Below are 25,502 nucleotides of genomic sequence, written 5' to 3'. Positions count from 1 at the left end.
CTAATCTAATAACAAGTTCACTACTCCAATTTAACCCAGAATATTTTGCTTCTATTCGTTAAGTACTCCATACCTACCCCACCCCTTCTTCCAAGAAGATTAGCTGGTCTTCTGAAGGCATTCCCTATTTGTATCAGTGGGTACCAGACTCTGCCCACCAGGTTTGGGTCACTAGCTGTGTGTGTTCTCCCTGTATTCCTCAGCATGGATATGTACCTGCTGTCTGCTTTGCACAGCCAATCCTGGACCTGGCTCCATGGATCCTTAATTTCCTGAAGTTCATTGGTAGGCTGCTATGCCCTGGTTTACCAAGAGCACAGCCATATTTCTTTTTTTTTTTTTTTTTAATTATTTTATTTTTTTTTACAGAGACAGAGAGTCAGAGAGAGGGATAGATAGGGACAGACAGACAGGAGAGAGAGAAGCATCAATCATCAGTTTTTCGTTGTGGCACTTTAGTTGTTTATTGATTGCTTTCTCATATGTGCCTTGACCGTGGGGCTACAGCAGACTGAGTAACCCCTTGCTTGAGCCAGCAACCTTGGGTCCAAGCTGGTAAGCTTTGCTGAAACCAGATGAGCCTGTGCTCAAGCTGGCGACCTCGGGGTCTCGAACCTGGGTCCTCCGCATCCCAGTCCGATGCTCTACCACCTGCGCCACCACCTGGTCAGGCCATATTTCATTTCTTAAACTAGGCAATCTTTGGCTAGCTACCTTTTTTTCTCTCCACTTCCCAATTTTTTCACCAAACCTGCCCACCATTTAGCATTACTGAGGTTACCCAGAGCTACCCAATCAAGCCAAGTGATGCCCCACCTTAAACTACAGGGCTAAAATTCTTTGACTTCACAAATGTTCATGTAGTTGGTTGTATCCCAAATATATTGAGGGGTAAAACCAGTTAAATAATCCTCACCAGCCCTGGCCAGATAACTTAGTTGGAGTGGTGTCCCAATGCACAGAGGTTACAGATTCGTCCCCAGTCTAGGCACATACAGGAACAGATTTATGTTTTTGTTTTTTTAGATTTATGTTTTTGTCTCCCTCTCAAATCAGTAAATACATTGATCGCTGGCTTGAGCAAGAGGTCACTAGGTCTGCTGTAGAGCCCCCCAGTCAAGGCACATATGAGAAAGCAATCAATGAACAACTAAGGTGCTGCAAAAAAACTTGATGCTTCTCATCTCTCTTCCTGTCTGTCTGTCCCTATCTGTCCCTCTCTCTGTCTCAAAAAAGAAAAGTACCCACATTTATTTATCATGCACTCCAGTTCCTCATGATTCCCTTTGCAACTGCCTAATTCCTAACCCAGTTTCTTTTTATAGTCTGAAAACAAGGAATCACTCAAGTGAGACATCCCGTCAGAACACTGTTGAAAATGTATTAAATATAGAGATATCCCAATCCCTGTTCTCAATGTTAAAGAAAATATTAAATGAGGACTGGCTGGATATAGCTCAGATGGAACATTATTCTTCTATGCAGAGGTTGCTGGTTCAATCCCTAGTCATGATACATACACAGAAACAGATTGGGCCCTGGCCAGTTGGCTCAGTGGTAGAGCATCGGCCTGGCGTGCGGAAGTCCCGGGTTCGATTCCTGGCCAGGGCACACAGGAGAGGCGCCCATCTGCTTCTCCACCCCTCCCCCTCTCCTTCCTCTCTGTCTCTCTCTTCCCCTCCTGCAGCCGAGGCTCCATTGGAGCAAAGATGGCCCGGGCGCTGGGGATGGCTCCTTGGCCTCTGCCCCAGGCCCTAGAGTGGCTCTGGTCGCAACGATGCCCCGGAGGGGCAGAGCATCGCCCCCTGGTGGGCAGAGTGTCGCCCCCTGGTGGGCGTGCCAGGTGGATCCCGGTCGGGCGCATGCAGGAGTCTGTCTGACTGTCTCTCCCTGTTTCCAGCTTCAGAAAAATACAAAAAAAAAAAAAAGAAAGAAACAGATTGATGTTTCTGTCTTTTTATCTCTCTCTAAAATCAATAAAATCTTTAAAATATATACTAAATGAGCATTTAGAGAAAATACCCATAGGTATAGTCTTTTATGTTCTAATGAGCTTTTGTTGCCTACTTTTTGATAATATCTTCAATTTCTTTTGAGACCTGTCCTTTGTAATCATTTGGTTCTATTGCATTTAACTTCTTTTGATACTCCAGTGGCAAACCTCTTTTGCATCCATGCAGATGACCTTTTTTTTTTTTTTTTTTAATTTTTTTTTATTTATTCATTTTAGAGAGGAGAGAGACAGAGAGGGAGAGAGAGGAGAGAGAGACAGAGAGAAGGGGGGGAGGAGCTGGAAGCATCAACTCCCATATGTGCCTTGACCAGGCAAGCCCAGGGTTTCGAACCGGCGACCTCAGCATTTCCAGGTCGACGCTTTATCCACTGCGCCACCACAGGTCAGGCCCCAGATGACCTTTTTATACTGGGGTGAAGGGAAAGCACGCTCAATTTTTCATCTGATAACTTCAACAGGTTGCTTCTTTTTCTTCTTGAGTATAACTATTCATTTCTATTGAGCATATGTTCCACTATGAACCCCTACTTGCTTATCCAGAGAACCTAACTTGCTTTTGTTCATTTTCTATACTACTCACCGTGCCAAGACTTTGAAAAAAATGGTGGTTATACCTCCATGCCAAGTTTCACTTGTTTTGCCTTGGGAGTTTGCCAAAGTCAAGCTTAAATCCTGTAACTGGATAATCATTTGCTTGATAGCCCTTCTCCTGGACTCAACTACGTGAATTTCTTTCCCACGTTTGAGGGATTACTTACCTTCTGCGTCTGGGCATGGGAGGAGGTAGAAAGTGCCAGAGGCTGACTCCCAGTTTTGAAGCTTTGAACCCCAGGAGTTGATTCTCCCAGCTTTGCAGTCAGGGCACCGGCACGTGGCCAAGAATTAACCAATCTTGACACTCCCTGGGGCTTTGAATTGTGCCCAAGGACAGCAGAAACCACCCCGGTGGTGGGTGCCACATCTGCATTTCAAGGATTACAGGGGTGTAGTGAAGTGGCAGGCAAGATCCAGAGCAAGCGTGCTGGTGCTGCATGAGGCAGTGGCCGCATTTTCCAAGTTCGGCAGGGGTGCAGTCGTGGCCTGGCCGGTTTCTGTCTGTGACACTGTATTATGTTTGCCGCGCCTCTCTTTTTGGCTGTCTGTTATGTCAGCTTTGTGGTCCTAACTTCCTGATCATTCTGTAAGCTCTCCAACAGTCTTTCAACACATTCATTTTCTGCTTAAATCAGCCACTTTCTGTCACTTGCAACTAAACGCCACAGGCGGCCACAAAGTAGAACGTGCTGAGGTGGATCTACTTGTTCAGCAGGTTGCTTGCAAATGGTAAACTACAGAAAATTCTCTTTCTGGCCACTCAGGTCCCTCCACCTTCTGCCAGATGCCTGCGCCGCCTCTGGCGCTAGCAGCAGGGGTGTGAGGAGAGGACAGCAAGCGCAGCACAGATCCGCTACCTCCACAGTTAGGGGAACCGTTGGAAGTGTAGGCCCTATTGTCTGGGTAATAATTTTTGACACCAGAAGAAATACCTAACAATTCTATTTTAAATAGTCAGATGCAAATAAGTACTTGTATCCTAACAACTTAATAGTTACTGGAAAAAATAATACACAAATCTAAAAAAATTTTTTTTCATTTCGTTAACAACCACAATTATTTACTAATAGGATGTTGGGCACTGCTTAATCTCTCAAACCTTGGAATCAGATCGGACTCTACTGCCGTCATTCCCTGTTTGACATTGAAAGGAATGTAAGGTCTGATGTTGAAACTGACCTACTTGGAGCTAGTAGTTCACATGTCTAACATGTCAACTATCACTGCAATTCCCCCAAAAGTTTAAAACTTCCCATGGCATCTCTGAATTTGCTGCCCAAGGATACATTAGCTCAAAATCTGGGAACAACAAAACTAGGCAATAAGAAATCACTAAAACGTCTTGCCTGTGGTGGCGCAGTGGATAAAGTGTCGACCTGGAAATGCTGACGTCGCTGGTTCAAAACCCTGTGCTTGCCTGGTCAAGGCACATATGGGAGTTGATGCTTCCAGCTCCTTCCCCCCTTCTCTCTCTCTCTCTCTCTCTCTTCCTCTCCTCTCTAAAATGATAATAAATTTAAAAAAAATTTAAAAAAATCACTAAAACATTTTGAGCAGGCAATCATCATAATGAATACTTTAGAAAAATGAATCTGGCATTGCTTATTTGTTTTTTTGTTTTTTAATTGGGAGGTAGGATGCAAAGAGACAGACTCCACATGTGTGTTACCAGTATCCACACAGCAAGCCCCCTACTAGGCAATGCTCTGTACATCTGGGGCCACTGCTCCATTGTTTGGCAACCAAGTTATTTTAGTGCCTGAGGCGAGGCCATGAAGCCATTCTCAGCACCCATGGCCAAGTTGTTCAAAGCATTCAATCCATGACTGCAGGAGGAAAAGAGAGAGAGAGAAGAGGGAGGGGTAGGGGTGAAGAAACAGATGGTCACTTCTGTGTTCCCTGACCAGAAATCAAACCCAGGACTTCCACATGTCAGCAGATGCTCTACTGCTGAGCCAACCAGCCAGGGCCTGCCTGGCATTGGTGTTAAAAATAGATGGTGACCCTGGTCAGCTTGCTCAGTGGATTTATATCTATAATATATATATATAATAGATATTATAATATATAATATATATTTATAATATATAATATATACATATTAGAGAGAGAGAGAGAGAGAGAAACTGGTCATAGACAAGTTACTTCTCTCAGTCTAATTGTCTAATTTCTTACCAGTAAAATAGAGATAATATCTTTCTTGCTGGATTGTTGTAAGAGAGAATTATGTCCAGCATTTGGCAAAGGTACTAAAAAATCCTGATGGTGATTAGTATTAAATTTCAAATTTTATCTTGGTTAGTGACCCCCTTCATAATCTTGCCCTTAACTTTCACTACCATGCTGGCACTCTCTCTTGTTCTTCTATCTCTGTCTCTTTTGTGTGTGTGACAGAGACAGAGAGAGGGACAGACAGACAGGAAGGAGAGAGATGAGAAGCATCAATTCTTCATTATGGCACCTTAGTTGTTCATTGATTGCTTTCTCATATGTGCCTTGACTTGGGGGGCTACAGCAGAGCAAGTGACCCCTTGCTCAAGCCAGCGATCTTGGTCTCAAGCTGGTGAGCCTTGCTCAAACCAGATGAGCCCGCGCTCAAGCTGGCAACCTCAGGGTTTTGACCTGGGTCCTCTGCATTCCAGTCCAATACTCTATCCACTGTATCATTGCCTGGTCAGGCACATATTAGAATTCTTAACCTTTAAAATCTTAATTGCTAGTAAAAACTAAGAAGTAAGTAATTTTTAACAATCTGATACACCAGTATTTTTTAGGTTGATACATTCATGAACACATTCATAATTTTTAGAAATACATATTTTCTCATAGCACCAAAAATTTTTTTAATGTGGCACAAGACGTGTATTAATGGACACAAATATTTTTAGTTCCTCTAAAATAAGCAAAGAGTAAATAAGCCTATGTTCAATAATTAATAATTTATTAGCTTATTTAGAAATGCTCTCAACAGTCAATGAATAGTCATTTTATTTATTTTTTGTATTTTTCTGAAGTTGGAAACGGGGAGGCAGTCAGACAGACTTCCACATGTGCCCGACCGGGATCCACCCGGCATGCCCACCAGGGGGCAATGCTCTACCCATCTGGGGCATCGCTCTGTTGCAACCAGAGCCATTCTAGCACCTGAGGCAGAGGCCACAGAGCTATCCTCAGCACCTGGGCTAACTTTGCTCCAATGGAGCTTTGGCTGTGGGAGGGGAAGAGAGAGACAGAGAGGAAGGAGAGGAAGAGGGGTGGAGTAGCAGATGGGCACTTCTCCTGTGTGCCCTGGCTGGGAATCGAACCCAGGACTCCTGCACGCCAGGCCGACGCTCTACCACTGAGCCAACCGGCCAGGGCCAATGAATAGTCATAATTTAATTTAGCTAATAAAACTTTAAAATTTTGGGTTACCAAAAATATTTTAAAGTTGCTAAAAAGTTAACCTAAAAGAAATATTTTATCCCATTTACGATTATTTAATTTACTTGTTATTTTTTTTTTCTTTTTTTCTTTATTCATTTTTAGAGAGGAGAGAGAGAGAGACAGAGAGAGAGAAGGGGGGAGGAGCTGGAAGCATCAACTCCCATATGTGCCTTGACCAGGCAAGCCCAGGGTTTCAAACCGGCGACCTCAGCATTTCCAGGTCGACGCGTTATCCACTGCGCCACCACAGGTCAGGCTGAAAATTTTATTATACCAACTTTTTCTCGCTGACAAATTTTGCAACAGAGATAGAATGAACTTTTACTTAACTAATAAATCCAGGTTTAAAATAAAAGTATTTAATGCTGATGATGTTAAATATATGCCTATTTACTGGACCCAAAGTCAGATCAGCTTCAGTATCAAGTATCTTCCCAGACCACATGATTCTGTGTTAGTTTCTGTTATAAATTTGAGGTTTCTCATATAAGTGTCTCTGTTTAAGCCTATTTAAAATAGAGCTTTTAAAGTTAATTAATAATGTCATTCTGAGATAGAAAATACCATACAACACACCTGAACATTCAGACACACACAGATCTTTTAGTCATAAGACAGACACCATAATGCAAAACTCACTGATTTGGAAAAGAAAGCTGGCACAATTAAATTGATCTGTTAAAATGGCTAAGTTGTTGTCTTTTTTCTTTTTTTAAGAATTACCTTACTAAAATTTGCATTTTAAATGATGACCCAGATAAGAGTTCCTAGAGAAGACCAAATATCTGTATTGCGAAGGTGCAGGGAAAGAAATGCAAGCTCCTCCCAGAGAGACTTGGGCTTCATAAAACCAATGTTTATAATCCTTTTGAGATAAGGAGGGTGGTTTTGGTAAGGTTTTGACAAAAAGAATTGGTGGGCTTTCATTGGTTTCTGGAGCCAATACCTCAAGTATTGGGTTGTGGCTTAAATGGTGGCAAAAGACTAAGCAACCCACTCCCCTACTATGGGAATGTTTCTATTCCTCTAGGCACATTTTTTAATCAGGCTCTGACATTAATTTCCAATTTGGCCAAATTTCTGATCAGAAAGTTATTAAATCCTTTCAAATATCTTGTCAGGTTTCAGCTGGAATAAACTGAGTATTTCTGGTGGTATTAAACAAGCCCATGGACCCAAGAGGGTATAGAGGTTATTACCTTCTAGATTTTTTCCCTCTGAGAGCCTAAAGAAAGAACTAACTGACAGCCTTTGTGGGGAGGAAAATCTTTCCTCTACTCTCAAGTTTTTTTTGGCTGTTTTAATAATCAAATAGATTTGAGACAGATTAGAAAGAGAAAATAACCAAATTTAAGACATACATATATATATGGGCCCTGGCTGGTTGGCTCAGTGGTAGAGCGTCAGCCTGGTATGTGGAAGTCCTGGGTTTGATTCCTGGTCAGGGCACACAGGAAAAGCGCCCATCTGCTTCTCTGCCCTTCCCCCTCTCCTTTCTATCTCTCTCTTCCCCTCCCGCAGCCAAGGCTCCATGGGAGCAAAGTTGGCCCGGGCACTGACGACAGCTCCATGGCCTCCACCACAGGCGCTAGAATGGCTCTGGTTGCATTGGAGCAATGCCCCAGATGGGCAGAGCATCGCCCCCTGGTGGGCTTGCCGGGTGGATCCCGGTTGGGCACATGCGGGAGTCTGTCTCTGCCTGCTCGCTTCTCACTTCAGAAAAATACCAAAAAAAAAAAAAAAAAAAAAAGACATACATATATGTGGGAACCCACATACACGGGAGAGTTAGAGACCCTACATGCAGAGAGGCTCAGAGATAAAGGAAACATGGGTATATAAGACATCCTGAGCTAGGGCTGGAGTAAAGTGCCTTGGGGGTTTCAGAGGTTCGTTGCAGGATAATAAGAACAGATGCTTAAAAAATACAGTAAAAGTTTTTCCTGCCCTATAGATAGGTCAAAAGAGGGTAAGGCTCCTAATTCAAGCTCTTCTAGGTACATAAAGTGAAGAGTAGAAGTTTCTCTACTTGAAGTTAAAATTGCCCCAACTCAAAACAATCTCCATACTACATCTTGCACCTAGAAGCACATCTTGGAGTGGCTTGTTTTTAACTCGGTTCCCCAGTAAGACACATAGCTATTTTCCACAATACAATCAGGTAAAAGAGATGCAATCAATTAAAGTTGACATAACTTTTTTTTTTAACATAAAGTCTGTTTAAACATTTCAATTTTCATAATCTTTTCGATCTTTACCTTTCTATATTCTCTTACTCTAATTTTTGTAGCCCTAGCCAATGGGGTTTTATACCATCGTTCATGAATTCCCATATCTAGGAATCCTGCTTTTACATCACCGAATTGTTGCCCTTAGTTGTGCATTGATTGATTCTTATATGTGCATTGACCAGGGATTGAACTGACAACCCAGGTTTGAGCCTGTTACTCTATTCACTGTGTCACCACCATCAGGGCATTTTACCCATTCTTGACTAAAAACACTTTGGGTCCCCAGCAAGGAGTCAAGCCAAGGGACCCTAGCGCTGTTATCAAATTTTAATTTTGATTTAACCAGACTGTTGCCCCAACTGATTGCTGTTCAGGTTTCTCATTGTAATCACTTCCTTCTAGTCTTCTCCAAAGATGGATAAATAAAAACGACTTGTTTGGGGTCTTTAATGTTGGGGTACCTCCAGGGGGTCAATTTGGCCCATTCAGCCTTTGGTAATCCTGTACTAAAACCTTTGTTTTAACTCCATCAATGTCCATTTTATTTATCCCAGTTATTTTTTACACTTGATCTTAGCCAAAAGGCCAAGATACCATATCCCAATTTCTTCTTTTTTTTTAAAGACTTTATTTATTCATTTTAGACAGATGAGAGAGAGAGAATCAGAGAGAGAGAAGGGAGGAGCAGGAAGCATCAATCCCATATGTGCCTTGGCCAGGCAAGCCCAGGGTTTTGAACCGGCGACCTCAGAATTCCAGGTTGACGCTTTATCCACTGTGCCACCACAGGTTTTTTTTGTTTTTTTGTTTTTTTTTCTGAAGCTGGAAACGGGGAGAGACAGTCAGACTCCCGCATGCGCCCGACCGGGATCCACCCGGCACGCCCACCAGGGGCGACGCTCTGCCCACCAGGGGGCGATGCTCTGCCCCTCCGGGGCGTCACTCTGCCACGACCAGAGCCACTCTAGCGCCTGGGGCAGAGGCCAAGGAGCCACCCCCAGCGCCCGGGCCATCTTTGCTCCAATGGAGCCTTGGCTGCGGGAGGGGAAGAGAGAGACAGAGAAGAAGGGGGGGGGGTGGAGAAGCAAATGGGTGCTTCTCCTATGTGCCCTGGCCGGGAATCGAACCCGGGTCCCCCGCATGCCAGGCCAACGCTCTACCGCTGAGCCAACTGGCCAGGGCCCCAATTTCTTTTTTAAACTAAATGTTTCCACTCAGATGAAAGCAGTCCTGTGACTCACAGTTCTCTTTATTTCACCCTTATTCATATTTAAAAAGTTATCTCATTCTGTTTATTTGATTTGGAAGCCCTTGCTTTCCTTTTTTAAAAGATTTTATTTTTTGATTTTAGAGAGATGAGAGACCTTTCTATTAAAATTTTTAATTTAATTTTATTAATTAATTTTAGAGAGCTAGGAAGGGAGCAAGGAAGAGAGAGAGAAAGAGACATCAGATTTATTGTTCTACTTATTTATGCATTTATTGGTTGACTCCTGTATGTCCCCTGACCTGGGATTGAACCACGACCTTAGTTTATCCCTACCGGACAATGCTCTAACCACTTACCTGCCTGAATATGGCCTTGGCCTTACTTTTTAAGTGCACACTAGAGGAATCCTACTTTTCCGATCTGAGCTATATCAGATTTGCTTTAACAATTCCCCAAACACGAGACTCGGGGAGTTTTCTCTTTGCTGTTTTAATACTTGGCTTCCTACAGAGATAGACTTCTGAAGTTAGGGACTGCTATTTCAGCGCAGGGGAGATACTATACCCTCCTCCCAGGGAAGGAAGATATTTCCCTTGCTATTTCTACTTAAAGCAGACCCGCACTAACACTGACGCCAGCAGGTCCCGTGCCAGGCACTCACACCCTCCCCTCAGGGAGTCGGCTGGCGGGAGCGGGGACAGTGCAGAGTGATAGGCTGCTGGAGACCCACCCGTCGCGGATTGGTGGGGGCAGCGAAGCCCGGGATTGGTGGAGCATATAGGGCGGGCTCAGCTCGGCTCCGGCTCCGGTTCGGACATAGGCAAGGCAGAGATGGCGACTGCTGCCTGGCTACTGGCGCGGCGCGCGACGAGCTGGAGGCTGCTGACGCCGCTGTCACCTCCCGCCCTCGTTTCCCAGCGGGCCCACTCGCTGCTGCCCGTGGACGATGTGATCAACGGGCTAAGCGAGGAGCAGAAGCAGGTAGGGAGCCTGACTGACCTCTTTCCCGGCCCCAAGGCTTCCCGGCCTGGCCATGCCTGCCTCCTTCGTGGTCACCTTGGCGGTCTTCTGCCCAGCGGCCACCCAGCCTCGGCGTGTGCCCGGCTGCGGGAGTTAGATGAGGAGTCAGATAGGAAAGCTTCTTTCTGGGAGACTGGTGGTGTTTTGGTGGAGGATTGGCAGGGGCCACCCGTATGTAGCAAAAAGACCCCCCATCTGTCTGAAGTCCATTTATACCTGAACACTAAGGCTACAGTTCTCAAACAGGTTAATCACTGTCCCCAAGAAATCTTTTTCAAACATACAAATCCGAGATTTTGAAATGCAGTGTAATCTGACACCACCGAGTCAGAGCAAAAAGTTGAACAAAATACTACTTGAGAGTTGTTATTACAAATGGAGCTGTACCAGAGCCCTTCCAGGAGGAAGGAGACTATGCACTTGGACACAGTTCCACTGAACGTGATTATCCTGTGGCAACAGGGGCCTGTGCCAGTGCCTGGGGGAACTCCAACGCTGTCCCATTTGGGTTTACAGTCAGCAGAGATTTAAATAACGTCGGAGAACTAGAAACCAAGTCTGGTTCTCAAACTTTCCTTCCCTCCAAGAAAAGTTTGTAATCTCTGTTTGTAATGCCTTTTAGACAAAGGGCAGAAAAGAGCCTGACCAGCATCTAGAACTGAAGGGGGCTGGGTATGGTGGGGAAGGCTGGAAGAAACAGGGTCAGCTCATACAGGCCCTTGGTCTTCTAAGTACAAAGGAAAGCCACGGAATGAGTTTATGTAGGGGGGGTGGCATTTTAAAAATGATTTTCAGGCTGACCTGTGGTGGCGCAGCAGATAAAGTATCAGCCTGGAATGCTGAGGTTGCCAGTTCAAAACCTGGGCTTGCTGGGTCAAGGCACGTAAGAGAGAAGCAACTACTATGAGTTAATGCTTCCTGCTCCTTATCTCTCTCCTGACTTTCTCTCTCCTGTCTCTAAAATCAATAAATAAAATTTTTAAAAAATTACAATCTTCAAGCTTGCTAGACTGAGGACCTCAAGAAAGAGGGGTGAGATTATCTGTAAGGAAACATAAACCACGAGCTTCTGTGTTTCAGTCTGATGCTGTTTGGTAAGGTATCTTCCAGCCTGTTTCTCTGAAAGTGCCCTCTATAGTGGAGATGGTGTCTTAAGTGGTAACAATGTACTGTTTGAGAGCCATCTGTCCACCTCTCTCCCTCCAGCTTCGTCACACCATGGCTAAGTTCCTTCAGGAGCACCTAGCCCCCCAGGCCCAGGAGATTGATCGCAGCAATGAATTCAGGAACCTTCGAGTGAGTCTTGAGGCCCACACTGGGGGGTGGGGTGGACAGGGGGCAGTCTGAGAGCTGAGCAGGACTTGGAGTTACATGGCAGCCTAGAAGAGTTCATACAATCTTCTGGTAAATGAAACCTCCTTAAGAATGCAGCCTCTTTCTGGGAAGCGTTTGGGTCTTGTTGTTTCAGGTGTCTGGGCACCTGTGACTGGCTGCCTTACAACTGACTGCGCTCAATCCATTCTGTTGGCAGGAGTTTTGGAAGCAGCTGGGGAAAATGGGAGTCCTAGGCATCACAGCCCCTGGTGAGTATAGTTTCATTCCTTAAAGAGAACTTTTCTTATATCACCTTTAACACTAGTCCCAAAAGAAGCAGGAAAGGAATGGAAAGATTGTGCTCAAAGAAACCTAGAACTTCCTCCCCTTTTGGTTCTTATATTTTTTAAATTAATTTTTAGAGAGAGGAAGGAAGAGATAGAGAGAAACATCGATTTATTGTTCCACTTATTTCTGCATTTGTTGGTTGGTTCTTGTGTGTGCCCTGACTGGGGATCAGATCTGCAGCCTTGGCAGGTGGGGATGATGCGCTTACCAACTGAGCCACCCAGCCAGGGCTCAGCCCTTTTTTTTTTTTTTCCTTTCTTTCTTTTTTAATGTTTATTTTATTAATTTGAGAGAGAAACAAAAAGGAAGGGAGAGACAGAATCGTCGATCTGTTCCTATATGTGCTGACCAAGGATTAAACTGGCAACCTCTGTACTTTAGGTTGATGCTATAACCAACTGAGCTGCTTTTTTTAAAAATGTTTATTTTATTGAAGCCTTTCTATTTCTTTATGGAGTAACATTGAGACATCAAGGAGATTAGGCCAGTGTGGTTCACTTAGATCAGGGTCACTTAGAATCTTGACGTCTACATACTTAATAAGCTCCCCCAAGTGATTTTGACAGCTGTCTTAGTACCTCAGTCCAGTTGCCAAACTCTGCTCTACCAACAGCATCTAGGCACACAGCTTGGCCCTGGGGCTCATTTGGGAACAGGTGGCAGTGTGGAGGAGAGCGATGCCTGTCTGAGCCTCCACATGAGGAGGCCAAATAATATTTTCAATACTCTGTCCCTCAGCCTGCCCTGTGTCCCCAGTAGGTCTTACTGTTTGTTTCCAGGGATAAAGGGCAGGTTGCTGGTGGACTCTGATTTGGATGTTGGCCTCTGAAGGGTGTGCCAGCCTGGCTTGCAGTGCCCAGTAAATTGATGAGCCTGTGGCCTCACCAGCTAAAGCCTGATGGTACACCCTGCCTCAGTTTGTATGCATTGGCATAGACGTGGAACACAGTGCACTTCTCCTTACGTTTTCCCCTCACCACTTGGAGACAGTCTTGAATTTGAGCCAATTATAGAAGGTTACATCATGAGTAATGATAAAATGACAACATTTAAAAATTAATTTAGACCACTTTAATGGAAAATGATAGGGAAAAGGCCACTGGGAACTCCCAAATAAGACTCTTCACTGTACCTTGGGGGTTTATGAACCACATAGAGACTGTGCTTCTGACTCAGATGGTGTATATTTTTTTAAGTAAGAGGAGGGGAGATAGTGAGACAGACTCCCACATGCACCCCAACCGAGATATACCTGGCCACCCTGGTCTGGGACCAATGTTCAAATCAACCAAGCTATCCTCAGCACCTGGGGCCAACGCTCAAACTAATTGAGCCACTGGCTGTGAGAGGAGGAAAGATAGTGAAAAGGGAGAGGGAGGGGAAGAGAAGCAGATGGTCACTTCTCATGTGTGCCCTGACCAGGAATCAAACCCTGGACATCTATACACCAGGCTGATGCTCTATTCACTGAGCCAGTCGTCCAGGGCTGCAGATGACATTTAATGGAAGAAAGTAATTAGAAATCAGAACCTTGAAACGAAAGTCAGATATGAGTTCTGGTTTCTGCATGGTTGTCCCGGTGGCTGCTTCCAGTGTCACCCACCTGTGGGCTTTCCTTCCCGGAACTGCGGGGGTTGAACCAACCTTTTCCCTAGATCCCTGGATGAGCCTGACTTCTTGGTCAGAGTAAACATGTACAGAGGATCTCATCAGGTTTGACCCAAATAGTGAGGTGGGGGGTTGGTACCAGATCACCCAGCCACTTTGATTTTGTATCTATGCCGAGGAAAAGGCACGTTTATTATGAGGAGTTCTGAAATTCCCTGCCAGCATCTCTTCTGTCCTCTGCTGCACTGCCCACTGGATTTTCTCCCAGACCATGGCGCTCCTGTTCCCTATTACTAATCTTGCATTTTCCTTTTTTCTAACTTCTTTCACTGAGATATAATTGACATGTAACATTGTATAAGTTAAGGTATACAATGTGTTGATTTGATAGTCCTGTTTCTTTAGATCCAAACCTAGAGTATGAAAATCTCACCTTCCTCAGGCCTTTTACACTCACATCCTGACTCTGTATCTGTTCTTAGTGCTTTGATCTTCCCTCTTTGTGTTTCTTGGTTAAACTTCAGGTCTTCTTTCTTTCTTTATTCACTTGCCTCTGTACTTCTGTAGCTTCCCGAATAGTGTGTACTCAGGTTCTGTTGTCTTCATTAAGAGATCTCTCTGAGATAAAGCGGAGTTGCAATGACTTTTCTGAACCATACCTCAGTGACAGAGGCAGTAGGCTATACCAGCTCTGTGTGTTTGTAAACAGAGTCCATGGATTCAGCTTGTTAATTTTGCTGGAGGGAACTTGGAATAGGTGCTACAAGGATACTTCTCTTCTGTGAATAAATGTTAATTTTCTGTCAATATCCTAGTCTAATTTGAGCTGCCTTTTCTGCCCCCCTGTATAACCTCCACTCCCAGTCCAGTATGGTGGCTCTGGCCTGGGCTACCTGGAACATGTGCTGGTGATGGAGGAGATGTCCCGAGCTTCTGGAGCAGTGGGACTCAGTTATGGTGCCCACTCCAACCTTTGCATCAATCAGATTGTGCGCAATGGAAATGAGGCCCAGAAGGAGAAGTATCTGCCCAAGGTGAGGAAATGGGAATGGAGAAACACATGCTGATCTCACAGAACAACCACTAACCACAAAACACCCTCCCCTGTTGGTGAGGGCCAGTCAGACTTGCTTTCTGTAGCATGCTGCCCTGAACCAGATATGGTTAGGAAGGAGTCAGGGATTTCTTTTAAATATTTTAGTCCAAAAATTAAAGCCAACCTGACCAGGCAGTGGTGCAGTGGATAAAGCATCAACCTGGGATGTTGAGGACCCAGGTTCGAAACCCTGAGGTCGCCGGCTTGAGTGTGGGCTCATCCAGCTTGAGCTTGGGCTCACCATCTTGAGCGCAATATTGCCAGCTTGAGCGTGGGATCATAGACATGACCCTGTGGTCACTGGCTTGAGCCCAGAGGTCTCTGGCTTGAGCAACGGCTCACTGGCTTAGCTGGAGCCCCCCAGCCAAGGCATGGATGAGAAGCAATCAATGAAAAACTAAAGTGACATGCCTACAAGTTGATGTTTCTCATCTCTCTCCCTTCCTGTCTCTTTCTCTGTTTCTGTCTCGCTGAGAAAATAAAGACCAGACCTCCTGAGTTCATCACTGGATAATATTTGCAGAGAGCACTTTAGTAAAGGAAGACTAGGACTTACTTCCCATGCAAAGGCAACAGGAAAAATAAAGGGATATTTCAGCCCTGTAGATACTGGGCTTCTCTCTCATAAGAGTTTACCAATACCTGATCTTAGGAGTTTGAAGGGTTGTCATGTGAACAGACAAGAAGTATCTGAGCTTCCATAGGTACTTCTGAAGTCATACCAGGCTCTTTGGGGTTTTCCTTGCAGCTAATCAGTGGTGAGTACATTGGAGCCCTGGCCATGAGTGAGCCCAATGCTGGCTCTGATGTTGTCTCCATGAAACTAAAAGCAGAAAAGAAAGGTAAGGCCACCCTTGACTTGGGAGCTGAAACGGACAGAGGGAGAGACCATCTCAGGGTGGGGGAGCAGTCATGGAGGGTAGCCTCTGCTAGGTTTTTAGAACTGTTTCCAGCTGGGCAGCTGCCTGCTTAGCAGGTCTGTGGACCGACTGGCTGAGACAGGCCAACATGGCTGGTGTTGAATAGCCAAGTTCTTGTTCTTAGGAGATCACTACGTCCTGAATGGCAACAAGTTCTGGATCACCAACGGCCCTGATGCTGACGTCCTTATTGTCTATGCCAAGACAGATCTGGCAGCTGTGCCACCTTCTCGGGGCATCACAGCCTTCATTGTGGAGAAGGTGAATGGAGGGAGCTGCACAGTGGGAGGCCTTTGTCTCATGACAGCGGTGCCAGAGATAGATCCCTTCAGCTGATCGCAAACATGATCAATCCTGTGTGCTCTGCCAGGGCTCCTTGGAGTGGGGGAGAGGCAACAGAGCCGACTGAAAGGAGGGTGGCCAAAAAGTGGAGTCCAGGGAGAATGGATGGGTCAAATCGAGATCAGTGAAGACAGCCACTGAGCCAAGCCACACGAAGGGCCTAGAAGATGAGGACTGAAAAGGGACAACTGGATTTGACTAGAAGGTGTCATCAGAGGCTTCTGAGAGCAGCTGTGGAAGACTGAGGCAGGGTGGGGATGAGAGTGGAGACCAAATGAAGGCTGCATCTTTCTTATCTTGACAATAAAAGCAAAAGGGAGACAGCAGGAGTTAGAGTGAAAGTTGGGAATTTGAGTTTGGTTTTAAGAATAAGAGAGAATTGAGCAAAATTTTCGGTAAAGAGGAAAATACGAGAGGGAGAACTTGAGATGTGTCTGAGCAGGTAAGCAAAACAATGGAGAGCTGGGGGAGAAGAGGTGAGGCTGGTTCCAGGTGATGGGGGAGGAGCATGGGCCTAGTGACCTTGAGGTAGAGGCCAGGCACCTGTGAGGGCTGGACACCCTGGGGCTGAGGAGGCTGGTGGATAGTTCCGTGAAATAGTGCTGTAAGCCCTGACTGGTTGGCTCAGTGGTAGAGTGTTGGCCTGGCATGCAGGAGTCCTGGGTTCAATTCCAGGCCAGGGCACAGAGGAGAAGCTCCTATCTGCTTCTCCACCCCTCCCCCTCTCCTTCCTCTCTGTCTCTTCCCCTCCCGCAGCCGAGGCTCCTTTGGAGCAAAGTTGGCCCAGGTGCTGAGGATGGCTCTATGGCCTCTGCCTTAGGCGCTAGAGTGGCTCTGGTTGCAACAGAGCAACTCCCCAGATGGACAGAGCATCGCCCCCTGGTGGGCATGCCGGGTGGATCCCGGTCGGGCGCATGCGGAAGTCTGTCTGACTGCCTCCGGGTTTCAAACTTCAGAGAAGAGAAAAAAAAGAAATAGTGTTGTAAAAGTGTGCGGTACGCTCCCTAGGGAGAGGAGGAAGGCAGCTGACTAGGATTGGAGGACAAAAGAAGTGAGTAGCCCAAAGTGGCTGGCTAAGATCAGAAATCTCACGGTTGTGTAGCGCCACTCGTCAGCCAGGAGGTGAGAGGAGCAGTGTGCGCCTCTGGGCACTTGCCAGCGCACGCTGCATCTGATTTGTCCAGGTCAAAGTATGCAGGTAGTTGAATTGATCCCAGCTGGGACTCAATTAGGTGCAGATGGCAGAGAAACAAAGGGCCAAAGGAATCGAAGGGGCTGGTGAGGATGTCTTGAATGTGATTTCCTTAAGGAAAAGAAACAAAATCAGGAGGGCCCCAGGGATTGGGCTTTTGAGAAAGAAGTGCCCCCATGCGAAATGGGGAGGACACAAGCTGGCAACAGAGAAGGTAGGGTCGGGTGGGCTGTTAGGCTGGAGCTGCCAGGAGTGGAGCAGTTGCATCCAGGTGGGCCCTGGGAGTAGAGTGCTGGTGTGCCGGGCAAGCATTGGGACTTGATAGACGGTGGGCACTTTGAAGGGGTGTTCCCTTTACTAGACCCCCTTGGGATGTGGTCTGTAATCAAGGTCACCTTTTGTTTCTGTAAAGAACATGCCTGGTTTCAGCACTGCCAAGAAGCTGGACAAGCTGGGGATGAGGGGCTCTAACACCTGTGAGCTGATCTTTGAAGACTGCAAGGTTCCTGGTGAGTCTGAGAAAGGGTGGGCCCCTCTCCTGACCCCTTCCTAAGCTGAGAATGCCCCTCTCTGGGTTAGAGAGGCTCCCTATTGTTAGCTTATCAATCACTGTGGCTAGATGGTGGAGCTGCCACTGCTGTCCTTGCCCGCTGGGCCGTACGTGTGGGACGGTGGCTGCAGTGAAAGGTGGTGCTTCCTCTGGATAGCACACTGTTTCTGAGGTTGGATTCCAGTATCTGGAATAGAAAGATAAGATCTGCCCTTGCCCGTTAATGTCCTTCAGATGTCCTTGTTTTATACATTTTTCTCTACAGCCTGTGTGAGTTATTCATTAACAATGCTTAAACAAACAAACAAAAAATCCAAATACACTGATGGAAGCCAGACTTAGTGAAGGGAAAGCAATTAAGTTTGAGTATTTTCTCCCCTGAAGTGTAACTGAAAATGTGACACATTGTGGGAGAGCCAGCCCACCCCTCTTGTGCTAATGAGAAGAGGACATAGATGTGATCAGTGACTAGGTTTGCTCTGCGTCTCAGCCACAGACCACTCCTCAACGCCATGATCCACCACCCAAGAAAAGGATGCTTTGGTTACAAGAAGCATCAGGGGAGTGGGGGATTGGTGCAGATTCTTTGTAAGCAAGAAAACGCTTGACGGTCGTCCAGGGTCCTGGCTTCTGGGGTGAAGAGGGGCTGAGCACTTTCTGTCACTAGTACTGAATGGCCCATCCCCTGGACAATGACTTTTCCATGGACTACCTTGGAAGGGAGGGGGCAAGCTGATATTGGACCAGAACAGGCTCAACCTGAGGGAAAGAGTAATTATGGGCATAGGTGTAAAAATTGGATTTGGGGACAAATACAGAGTGACAAAATGATTTGAGTAATGGGCACACAACACAATCAACAGTTCAAATGCTATAGAAATGTTCACCTGAAACCTATGTACTTTTCTTGATCAATGTTACCCCATTAAATTTAATTTCTAAATTAAAAAAAAAAAATTTGTCAAAAATAAACAAACTGGGTTTGGATGACTTCTAGACCCATTTAACTTAAGGCAATGATTTTCAACCTTTTTACACTTGGGGACCAGTGAAAATAGAATTATTTCAGGGACCACTAAGGCAGAAATCACCCTGAGCAAAGCGAATTTGACTAAGGTCATTGTGCCTATAATCTTCGTACAACATCAGGGCAGTTAACTCTTTCATGTACCAGCACGAAATTTCTGGCAGTCTGATATTTAAAAAACACTAACCTAAGGATTGGGTCTTTTGTCTGATCTTGTAGCTGGTGTTTGTATTGGTGATGGGGGCGGGGGTGCTGGATCTGTCTAGCAAGTTCTGTTTCTGATGGGAAGTGGTAACTATCCCTTTCTCTCACCCAGAACTACTCTAGTTGAAGGTCAAGTGACATGCCTTAGTGCCTTGTGTAAGAACCACGGTATACCAAACCTAGTAGCTCTTATACAAGTGAGGAGTCTGTGGACAGCCCTCTTTCCTCTGACCAACACTTTTCCTGGCAGCTGACAACATCTTGGGCCATCTAAGTAAGGGCGTCACCGTGCTGATGAGCGGGCTGGACCTGGAGCGGCTCGTGCTGTCTGGTGGGCCCCTCGGGTGAGTGTGAGGCTCGGAGAGCTGGGCTTTCAGCCTCCTTGGCAAGCGGTTCCCCAGTTCCCCGGGCAAACAGCAGCTGCAGCCTTCCACTTGTGGGCCAAGGGGAGCCACCTGCTGGTTGATGCACCTTCTCTTCTAAAGATAAAAAGAACCTCCTCCTCCCACGTGTTAACTTCTTCACACTGCAGGGGAAGATCATTAGTTGAGAGACAAAAGGCTGAAGAGCTTAGTTACCCAGGATGCGAAACAGGACACTCAGACTCTAAGGCCTCACTGTGTAGGGGCCTGCTGCTCTGTCTGGTCGCTGGTCTTGGAAGGGGCACAAGTCCTGGGCAGTCAGTGCAGTGACTGAGCGGAGATGACAAGTGTCCTCCCTTTCCTTTTCTGCCCCCTAAATTCCAGCTCCTTGTCTTGCTGAGCTACCTTCCCTGGGCCTTTCCACACTGGCATTTGCCATCCCAGCTGGCGGCAGGGGGACAGGCAGGCACTACCCAGTGTCTTTCTCCTTCCCACAGGCTCATGCAGGCAGTCCTGGACCACACCATTCCCTATCTGCACATGAGGGAAGCCTTTGGCCAGAAGATCGGCCACTTCCAGGTGAGCAGAATGCATTGTTGAAATGTGCTCTTTTGTTGGGCTTCAACTGTTCTTCCTTTTTATATTTTTATTTGTATTGCTTGATTTTAGAGAGACAGAGAGGAAGGGAGAGAGAGAAGCATTCATTTGTTGTTCCACTTAGTTGTGCACTCCTTGAGTTGTTTCCCATATGTGCTCTGACCTGGGATCAAACCCACAACCTTGGTGTTTTGGGATGACACTACAACCAATTGAGCTAATCTTCCAGGGCCCTTTTATTTATTTTTTAATTGATTTGAGAGAGAGAGGAAGGAGAGAGATGGAGAGAGAAACATTAATTTGTTGCTCCATTTATTTGTGCATTCATTGGTTGATTCTTGTATGTGCCCTGCCAGGTGATGAAACCCACAAACTTGGTATATCAGGATGACACTCTAACTAACTGAGCTACCTGGCCAGGGTGGGTTCAGGTTTTTTTTAACAAATGAGTACACAGGGCATATGCTATAGGCAGGATATTTGCTATCCTTCGCCAGCAAAATGAATGTGAATACTTGGAATACAGGCTTTTTGAGCCTTCTACCTGCCTTTGGAAGTCGTTAGGAGGCTCATCACACGTCTCCTCACTTCCTGTTTGAGATGAATGACCTAGGCATTGTAAGGTTGGAGGGTGAGGCGTGCAGGTTTGGGAGGATGGGAAAAAGGGTACGGCATTTTAGTCACACGTTCTGGTCTGCAGGACGTTAACAAGGGTGGTTAACAAGGGAGGGCTATTTTAGGGTGCAGCAGCAGCCCTCTGGCTTCACTCCAGACCTGCTACCATCTCTGACATCCTAGGCAAGTTCTGGGATGCTCTCTGTGCCCTGATGTCCCCATTCTGGCCATCAGGTTGCTACTGCTGATCTGCTTTTGGCACCTAGGGAGAATGAGAGGAATGTGGCTCCAGCGTTGTTGACTTGACCTCCCTTTGTGCACAGCTGATGCAGGGGAAGATGGCTGACATGTATACCCGCCTTATGGCATGTCGGCAGTACATCTATAATGTGGCCAAGGCCTGCGACGAGGGCCATTGCACCCCCAAGGTAAGGGCCTGCACAAAATGAGGCAGCGGGCGGGTTGCTGGGACTTGCTCTCTGCATGGCCCCGGCAGGGTCCTGCTGAACTGGAACTTCCTTCCACAGGACTGCGCGGGTGTGATTCTTTACGCAGCTGAGTGTGCGACACAGGTGGCCTTAGATGGCATTCAGTGTTTCGGTGAGTGGCCCCACACCTCACTCTCAGAGCCTCCCTTCCTCCCAGAGCCTGTTGCTGCCTCCAGAAGGTGGTTTCCTCTTCACCCCTCACCTCAGCTAGCTGTAGCTGAGCTGGTGCTGTTAGGCTCCTGTCCAGTTACTAGGAGAACATGGAAAAGCAAGTGAGAAACTGCTGGAGGCTACTACCCCCTCACATCCTCCCCCCAACTGAGTCCTGTGGACACTGGGAAGTGGAGAGAAAGAGATGCCTCAGAGATTGAACAGCCTTGTTTCAAAGCTGCAGAGTAGTTAAGAGTACAGACTCAAGCCAGATAGCCTAGGTTTATTTATTATTATTATTGTTTATATTTTTAAGTGAGAGGAGGGGAGATAGCGAGACAAATTCCCACATGTGTCCCAACCGGGATCCACCTAGCAAACCCGTCTGGGCCTGATGCTTGAGTACTGAGCTATTTTTAGCACCTGAGGCTGATGCCCTTGGACCAGCTGAGCTATCCTCAGCACCGGGTGCCACACTTGAACTGTTCAATTGAGCCACTGGCTGCAGGAGGGGAAGAGGGAGACAAGGAGAAGGAGGAGGATGAGAGAAGCAGATGGTCACTTCTCCTGTGTGCCCTGACCGGGAATTGAACCCGGGATGTCCATATACTGGGCCAGTGCTATATCCCCTGAGCTACTGGCCAGGGCAAAGACAGCTTAGATTTAAATCCTGGCTTTACCACTGACTGGCTTTGTGACTTGTGTAGATTACTTCACTTTGGTGGGCCTGGCACCCAATAGGTGCTATGCAGTATCTCCTTGTCCCCCTTCTCTCTGATTGCCAGTGGCCCTCCCCTTTGCCTGCCTGCTATCCTCCACACTCTGTGTGGCCTTCCAGCCCCTGGTCCACTGTCCTCCCAAGTAAAGTATCCCCTGTAGTCTGCACTCTCACTATGTTTTGCTGGTTCTCTTTAATTATCTTTCTCTGGCCTGTTTCTGTATCCTTGACCTTTTGTTTGTTTCCCTTGCTTTGCCCACCGCACATCACTTTTCCTGTTGTCCTTTCTTTTCTGCCCAAACCATGGCTACAGGAGGCAATGGCTACATCAACGACTTTCCCATGGGCCGCTTTCTCCGAGATGCCAAGCTGTACGAGATTGGGGCTGGGACCAGTGAGGTGAGGCGGATGATCATCGGCAGAGCCTTCAATGCAGACTTCCACTAACCCCAAGACCTTCGCCCCTCTTTCCAGCACCTAGAGGCCTTTCTTTGGAAATAGAGGTGTGGCAGCTGTCCTCCCTGCCTGAGGCAGGTCCTGCTGCTTGGCTACCCTTCTCGCATCAGCCCTCTGGCCTCTGTATAACGTTGAGTTCTCTACAATGGCTGCCATGCACTGTGGACCTCAGAGCCAGACCAGCCAGCCAGCCACCCAGCCTAGGAAAAGCATTCAGTGGCTTAAAACGGGCTCGGCAGGAAGCATAGTGGTTTTTCTGGGGCTGTTTGACTCCCAGGGTGAGCAGGTGGGGGTGAACAAGCAGTCACCTCTTTTTCTTAGGAGAGCCTCTGGCAAGGAACCCTCCACTTATTTATCTGAGCTTGGTAGCCTCTTCCAAGGAAAGGAAACCCCAAACCTAGCCTTGTTTCTGCTGATTTCTAGGGGCATCAGCACCCAGCAGCTTATGAGCAGACACCTGCTCTGCACAGCCCCCACATCACTTCAGGGGCTTCATTCTTTAGGGCTGAAAGCCCACCATTTTGGGGTGGTCCTCTGGGAATAGACATCTGAACACATGTGCCATCCAGAGACTAATGCAGCAGAGGTCAGCACACTAGTAAAGGATTAACTTGACACTGGCCTCCAGAAGCACCTCTGAGTCCTTCAGCATCTGTGCCACCGCCGCCATTCCTCCCTGGCCACGTGACAGCCCACAGCTGACTGGGCAGCAGGCCTGCGTTGGCTGGCTCAGCTCCAGCCAAGGCTGCCTGTGTACATTTCTTTGGACACCCTATGGCTAATTCTGGTACAGCTGCACAGCAGCAGCTGCCATTTTGTGTTAAACATATTATGAAGCAGACCCATCTGCTTCTACACTGATGTTTTGGGGAGAAGCAATTGACTTGCTACTGCCTCCTTTCTGGCTCTAGCCACTCGTCCTTGGAGAGTGTCTGGTCCAGGTCCTGCTCCTGCCCTCCAGTCTGCTCACTGGCGAAAGGAGGGTACAGGTGGAACCAGCCCTTAGGCAAGAGGCAGTCTCAGCCTCCCTTTTCCAGATCCCCAAGGACTTTTTAAAAGAAGTTGGAAGCCCAAAATGGTAAGCCTTTTGGAGCTAGAAGGAAGCTCATCAATTTTTGGAAATCATCTCCATGTAAATTTTAAAAGATCAACATAGCCCTGGCTGGTTAGCTCAGTTTGTTAAAGCGCCATCCCAAGATGACAAGGTTGCCAGGGGTCACATGGAAGGCAGCAAAAGAAGACACAACTGAGTGGAACAACACATGAATGCTTCTTTTCCCGCTCCACTCTGTCTCCGTTCCTCTCTGTCTCTAAAAATCAATAAAAATTAAGCCCTGGCCAGATAGCTCAGTTGGTTGGAACATTGTCCCAGAGTGCGGAGGTTGCCAGTTGATTCCCTGGTCAGGGTACATGCAGGGACAGCTCGATATTCCCTGTCTCTCTCTCCCTAGTTTGATTTTTCCGAAGTCAGAACAGTAGCTAGAATCCAGAGAAGCAGAAATGGGGATTCTGAGAATGCCGTCCTGGGGCTTCACTGCACAACTGCCTGGAACACAGAGTGGAACAGGTTTGGGCTGTTCCATTCCATCTAAGTTCCCTAAAAAGAACTAGTTTTCTTGGCTCTCAGCCCAGCGGTGCCTCTTCTGACTCTTGGTCCTGACCTGTAGTCACATGCTGTTAAACACCTACCCTGGCCCATGCCAGCCTGAGTGGGGAAAGACCTAGGGTTTGTAGCACTGTCCCCTCACTCTGCCTCCGGCTATGTTGATAAATGTGGCTAAAATGGTGGTCTTGTTGGGTTTAGTGTGTAGCTGGAACAACCAGCCTGGACACATTCAGAGTGTGACAGATGTTTTGTCCAGTTCAGGTGGGTTACAAAACCCTGACACCTGCTTGGGGAGAAAGTGATTTTTACCTAAAGCCAAAAAAAAAAAAAAAAAAGTGTAACTTTAGCCATGAATGGAAGAGCAGGGAGCCTTTCAACTTTGGTTCTTTTGGTAGTTGACACGCATCGTGCAGCTCTACAGCATCAGTTGCCCGCTCTGCTCCTGGGGCTCTGATCCCACTCCAGCCGTCAATCCAAGCTCCCCTGTTGGCCACCGTCCTTGCTTTCCTACTGCAAGGAATGGTAATAGAAGCTAAGGGAATGATTCTCCAAGTATGGTTTGGGCACACCCTTTATGAGAATTTGTCAATCTGTTTTTGTTTGTTTGTTTGTTTGTTTGTTTTTGTATTTCTCTGAAGCTGGAAACGGAGAGAGACAGTCAGACAGACTCCCGCATGCGCCCGACCCGGATCCACTCGGCACGCCCACCAGGGGCGACGCTCTGCCCCTCCGGCGTCGCCGTGACCAGAGCCACTCTAGCGCCCGGGGCAGAGGCCAAGGAGCCATCCCCAGCGCCCAGGCCATCTTTGCTCCAATGGAGCCTTGGCTGCGGGAGGGGAAGAGAGAGACAGAGAGGAAGGGGGGGGCGGTGGAGAAGCAAATGGGCGCTTCTCCTATGTGCCCTGGCCGGGAATAGGAGGCCAGGCCGACGCTCTACCGCTGAGCCAACCGGCCAGGGCCTGTCAATCTGTTTTTAAAAAACACAGATTCCTGGGTGGGCCCCAGACCCAATCATCTCCAGGGTAATTCTGAGGTGAAGGCAACCTTTCAGAACTGGTCTGTTTGGGGCCTACAGGACGCTTCCCCAGAGACCTGAGCCTTAATTCTAATCCCATGTAATCTAGTTACCCGAAGTACCTATGCAGCCTTCTCAAATCTCATTTTGACATATTAGCCCCTTGATCTTTGCGACATCCCGATTTGGGGGACAGGGTTGCATAGGGCCCCATTCCAAGAGACAGGTTAAATTGAGTGGCCCAGGTGCACCCGACCAAATCTCCGATGAACCAGCCCCGCCCAGACACTGGGTGGAGCCAGAGCTGGGGTCCAGGGGGTGTGGGCGTGGCCCAGTACAAGTCCCGTTCGGCAGAGCCCTGACCCTGGTGGTAATTAGTTGCTACCCACAGTGTAAGGT

The 25,502-nt window shown here is 47.2% G+C and overlaps 1 protein-coding gene across 1 annotated transcript; it reads left to right on the top strand.

Annotated features, from left to right (window-relative positions):
* The first annotated feature begins 10,269 nt into the window (after window positions 1–10,269).
* Window positions 10,270–23,827, top strand: IVD (isovaleryl-CoA dehydrogenase). Its single transcript, XM_066277101.1, has 12 exons — window positions 10,270–10,456; window positions 11,702–11,791; window positions 12,027–12,078; window positions 14,630–14,799; window positions 15,610–15,703; window positions 15,906–16,042; window positions 17,728–17,824; window positions 19,347–19,440; window positions 19,956–20,037; window positions 20,994–21,098; window positions 21,198–21,270; window positions 22,340–23,827. Exons 1-12 carry the CDS (start codon window positions 10,307–10,309, stop codon window positions 22,471–22,473), a joined length of 1,278 nt encoding a protein of 425 aa, XP_066133198.1. The 5' UTR covers window positions 10,270–10,306; the 3' UTR covers window positions 22,474–23,827.
* Window positions 23,828–25,502: the final 1,675 nt, after the last annotated feature.

The sequence above is a fragment of the Saccopteryx bilineata genome, chromosome 4 (assembly GCF_036850765.1).
Source record: "Saccopteryx bilineata isolate mSacBil1 chromosome 4, mSacBil1_pri_phased_curated, whole genome shotgun sequence".
NCBI lineage: Eukaryota > Metazoa > Chordata > Mammalia > Chiroptera > Emballonuridae > Saccopteryx > Saccopteryx bilineata.
The sequence above is the reverse complement of the archived record's forward strand: the minus strand, read 5'-3'. Positions and strand labels throughout refer to the sequence as shown.

Bases quoted from the DNA above. Each gene is read 5' to 3' on its own strand.
- IVD (XM_066277101.1), top strand. From the start codon at position 10,307: ATGGCGACTGCTGCCTGGCTACTGGCGCGGCGCGCGACGAGCTGGAGG. The intron at 16,043-17,727 runs GTGAATGGAGGG...GTTTCTGTAAAG, and splicing joins CAGCCTTCATTGTGGAGAAG to AACATGCCTGGTTTCAGCAC. The intron at 21,099-21,197 runs GTAAGGGCCTGC...TTCCTTCCACAG, and splicing joins AGGGCCATTGCACCCCCAAG to GACTGCGCGGGTGTGATTCT.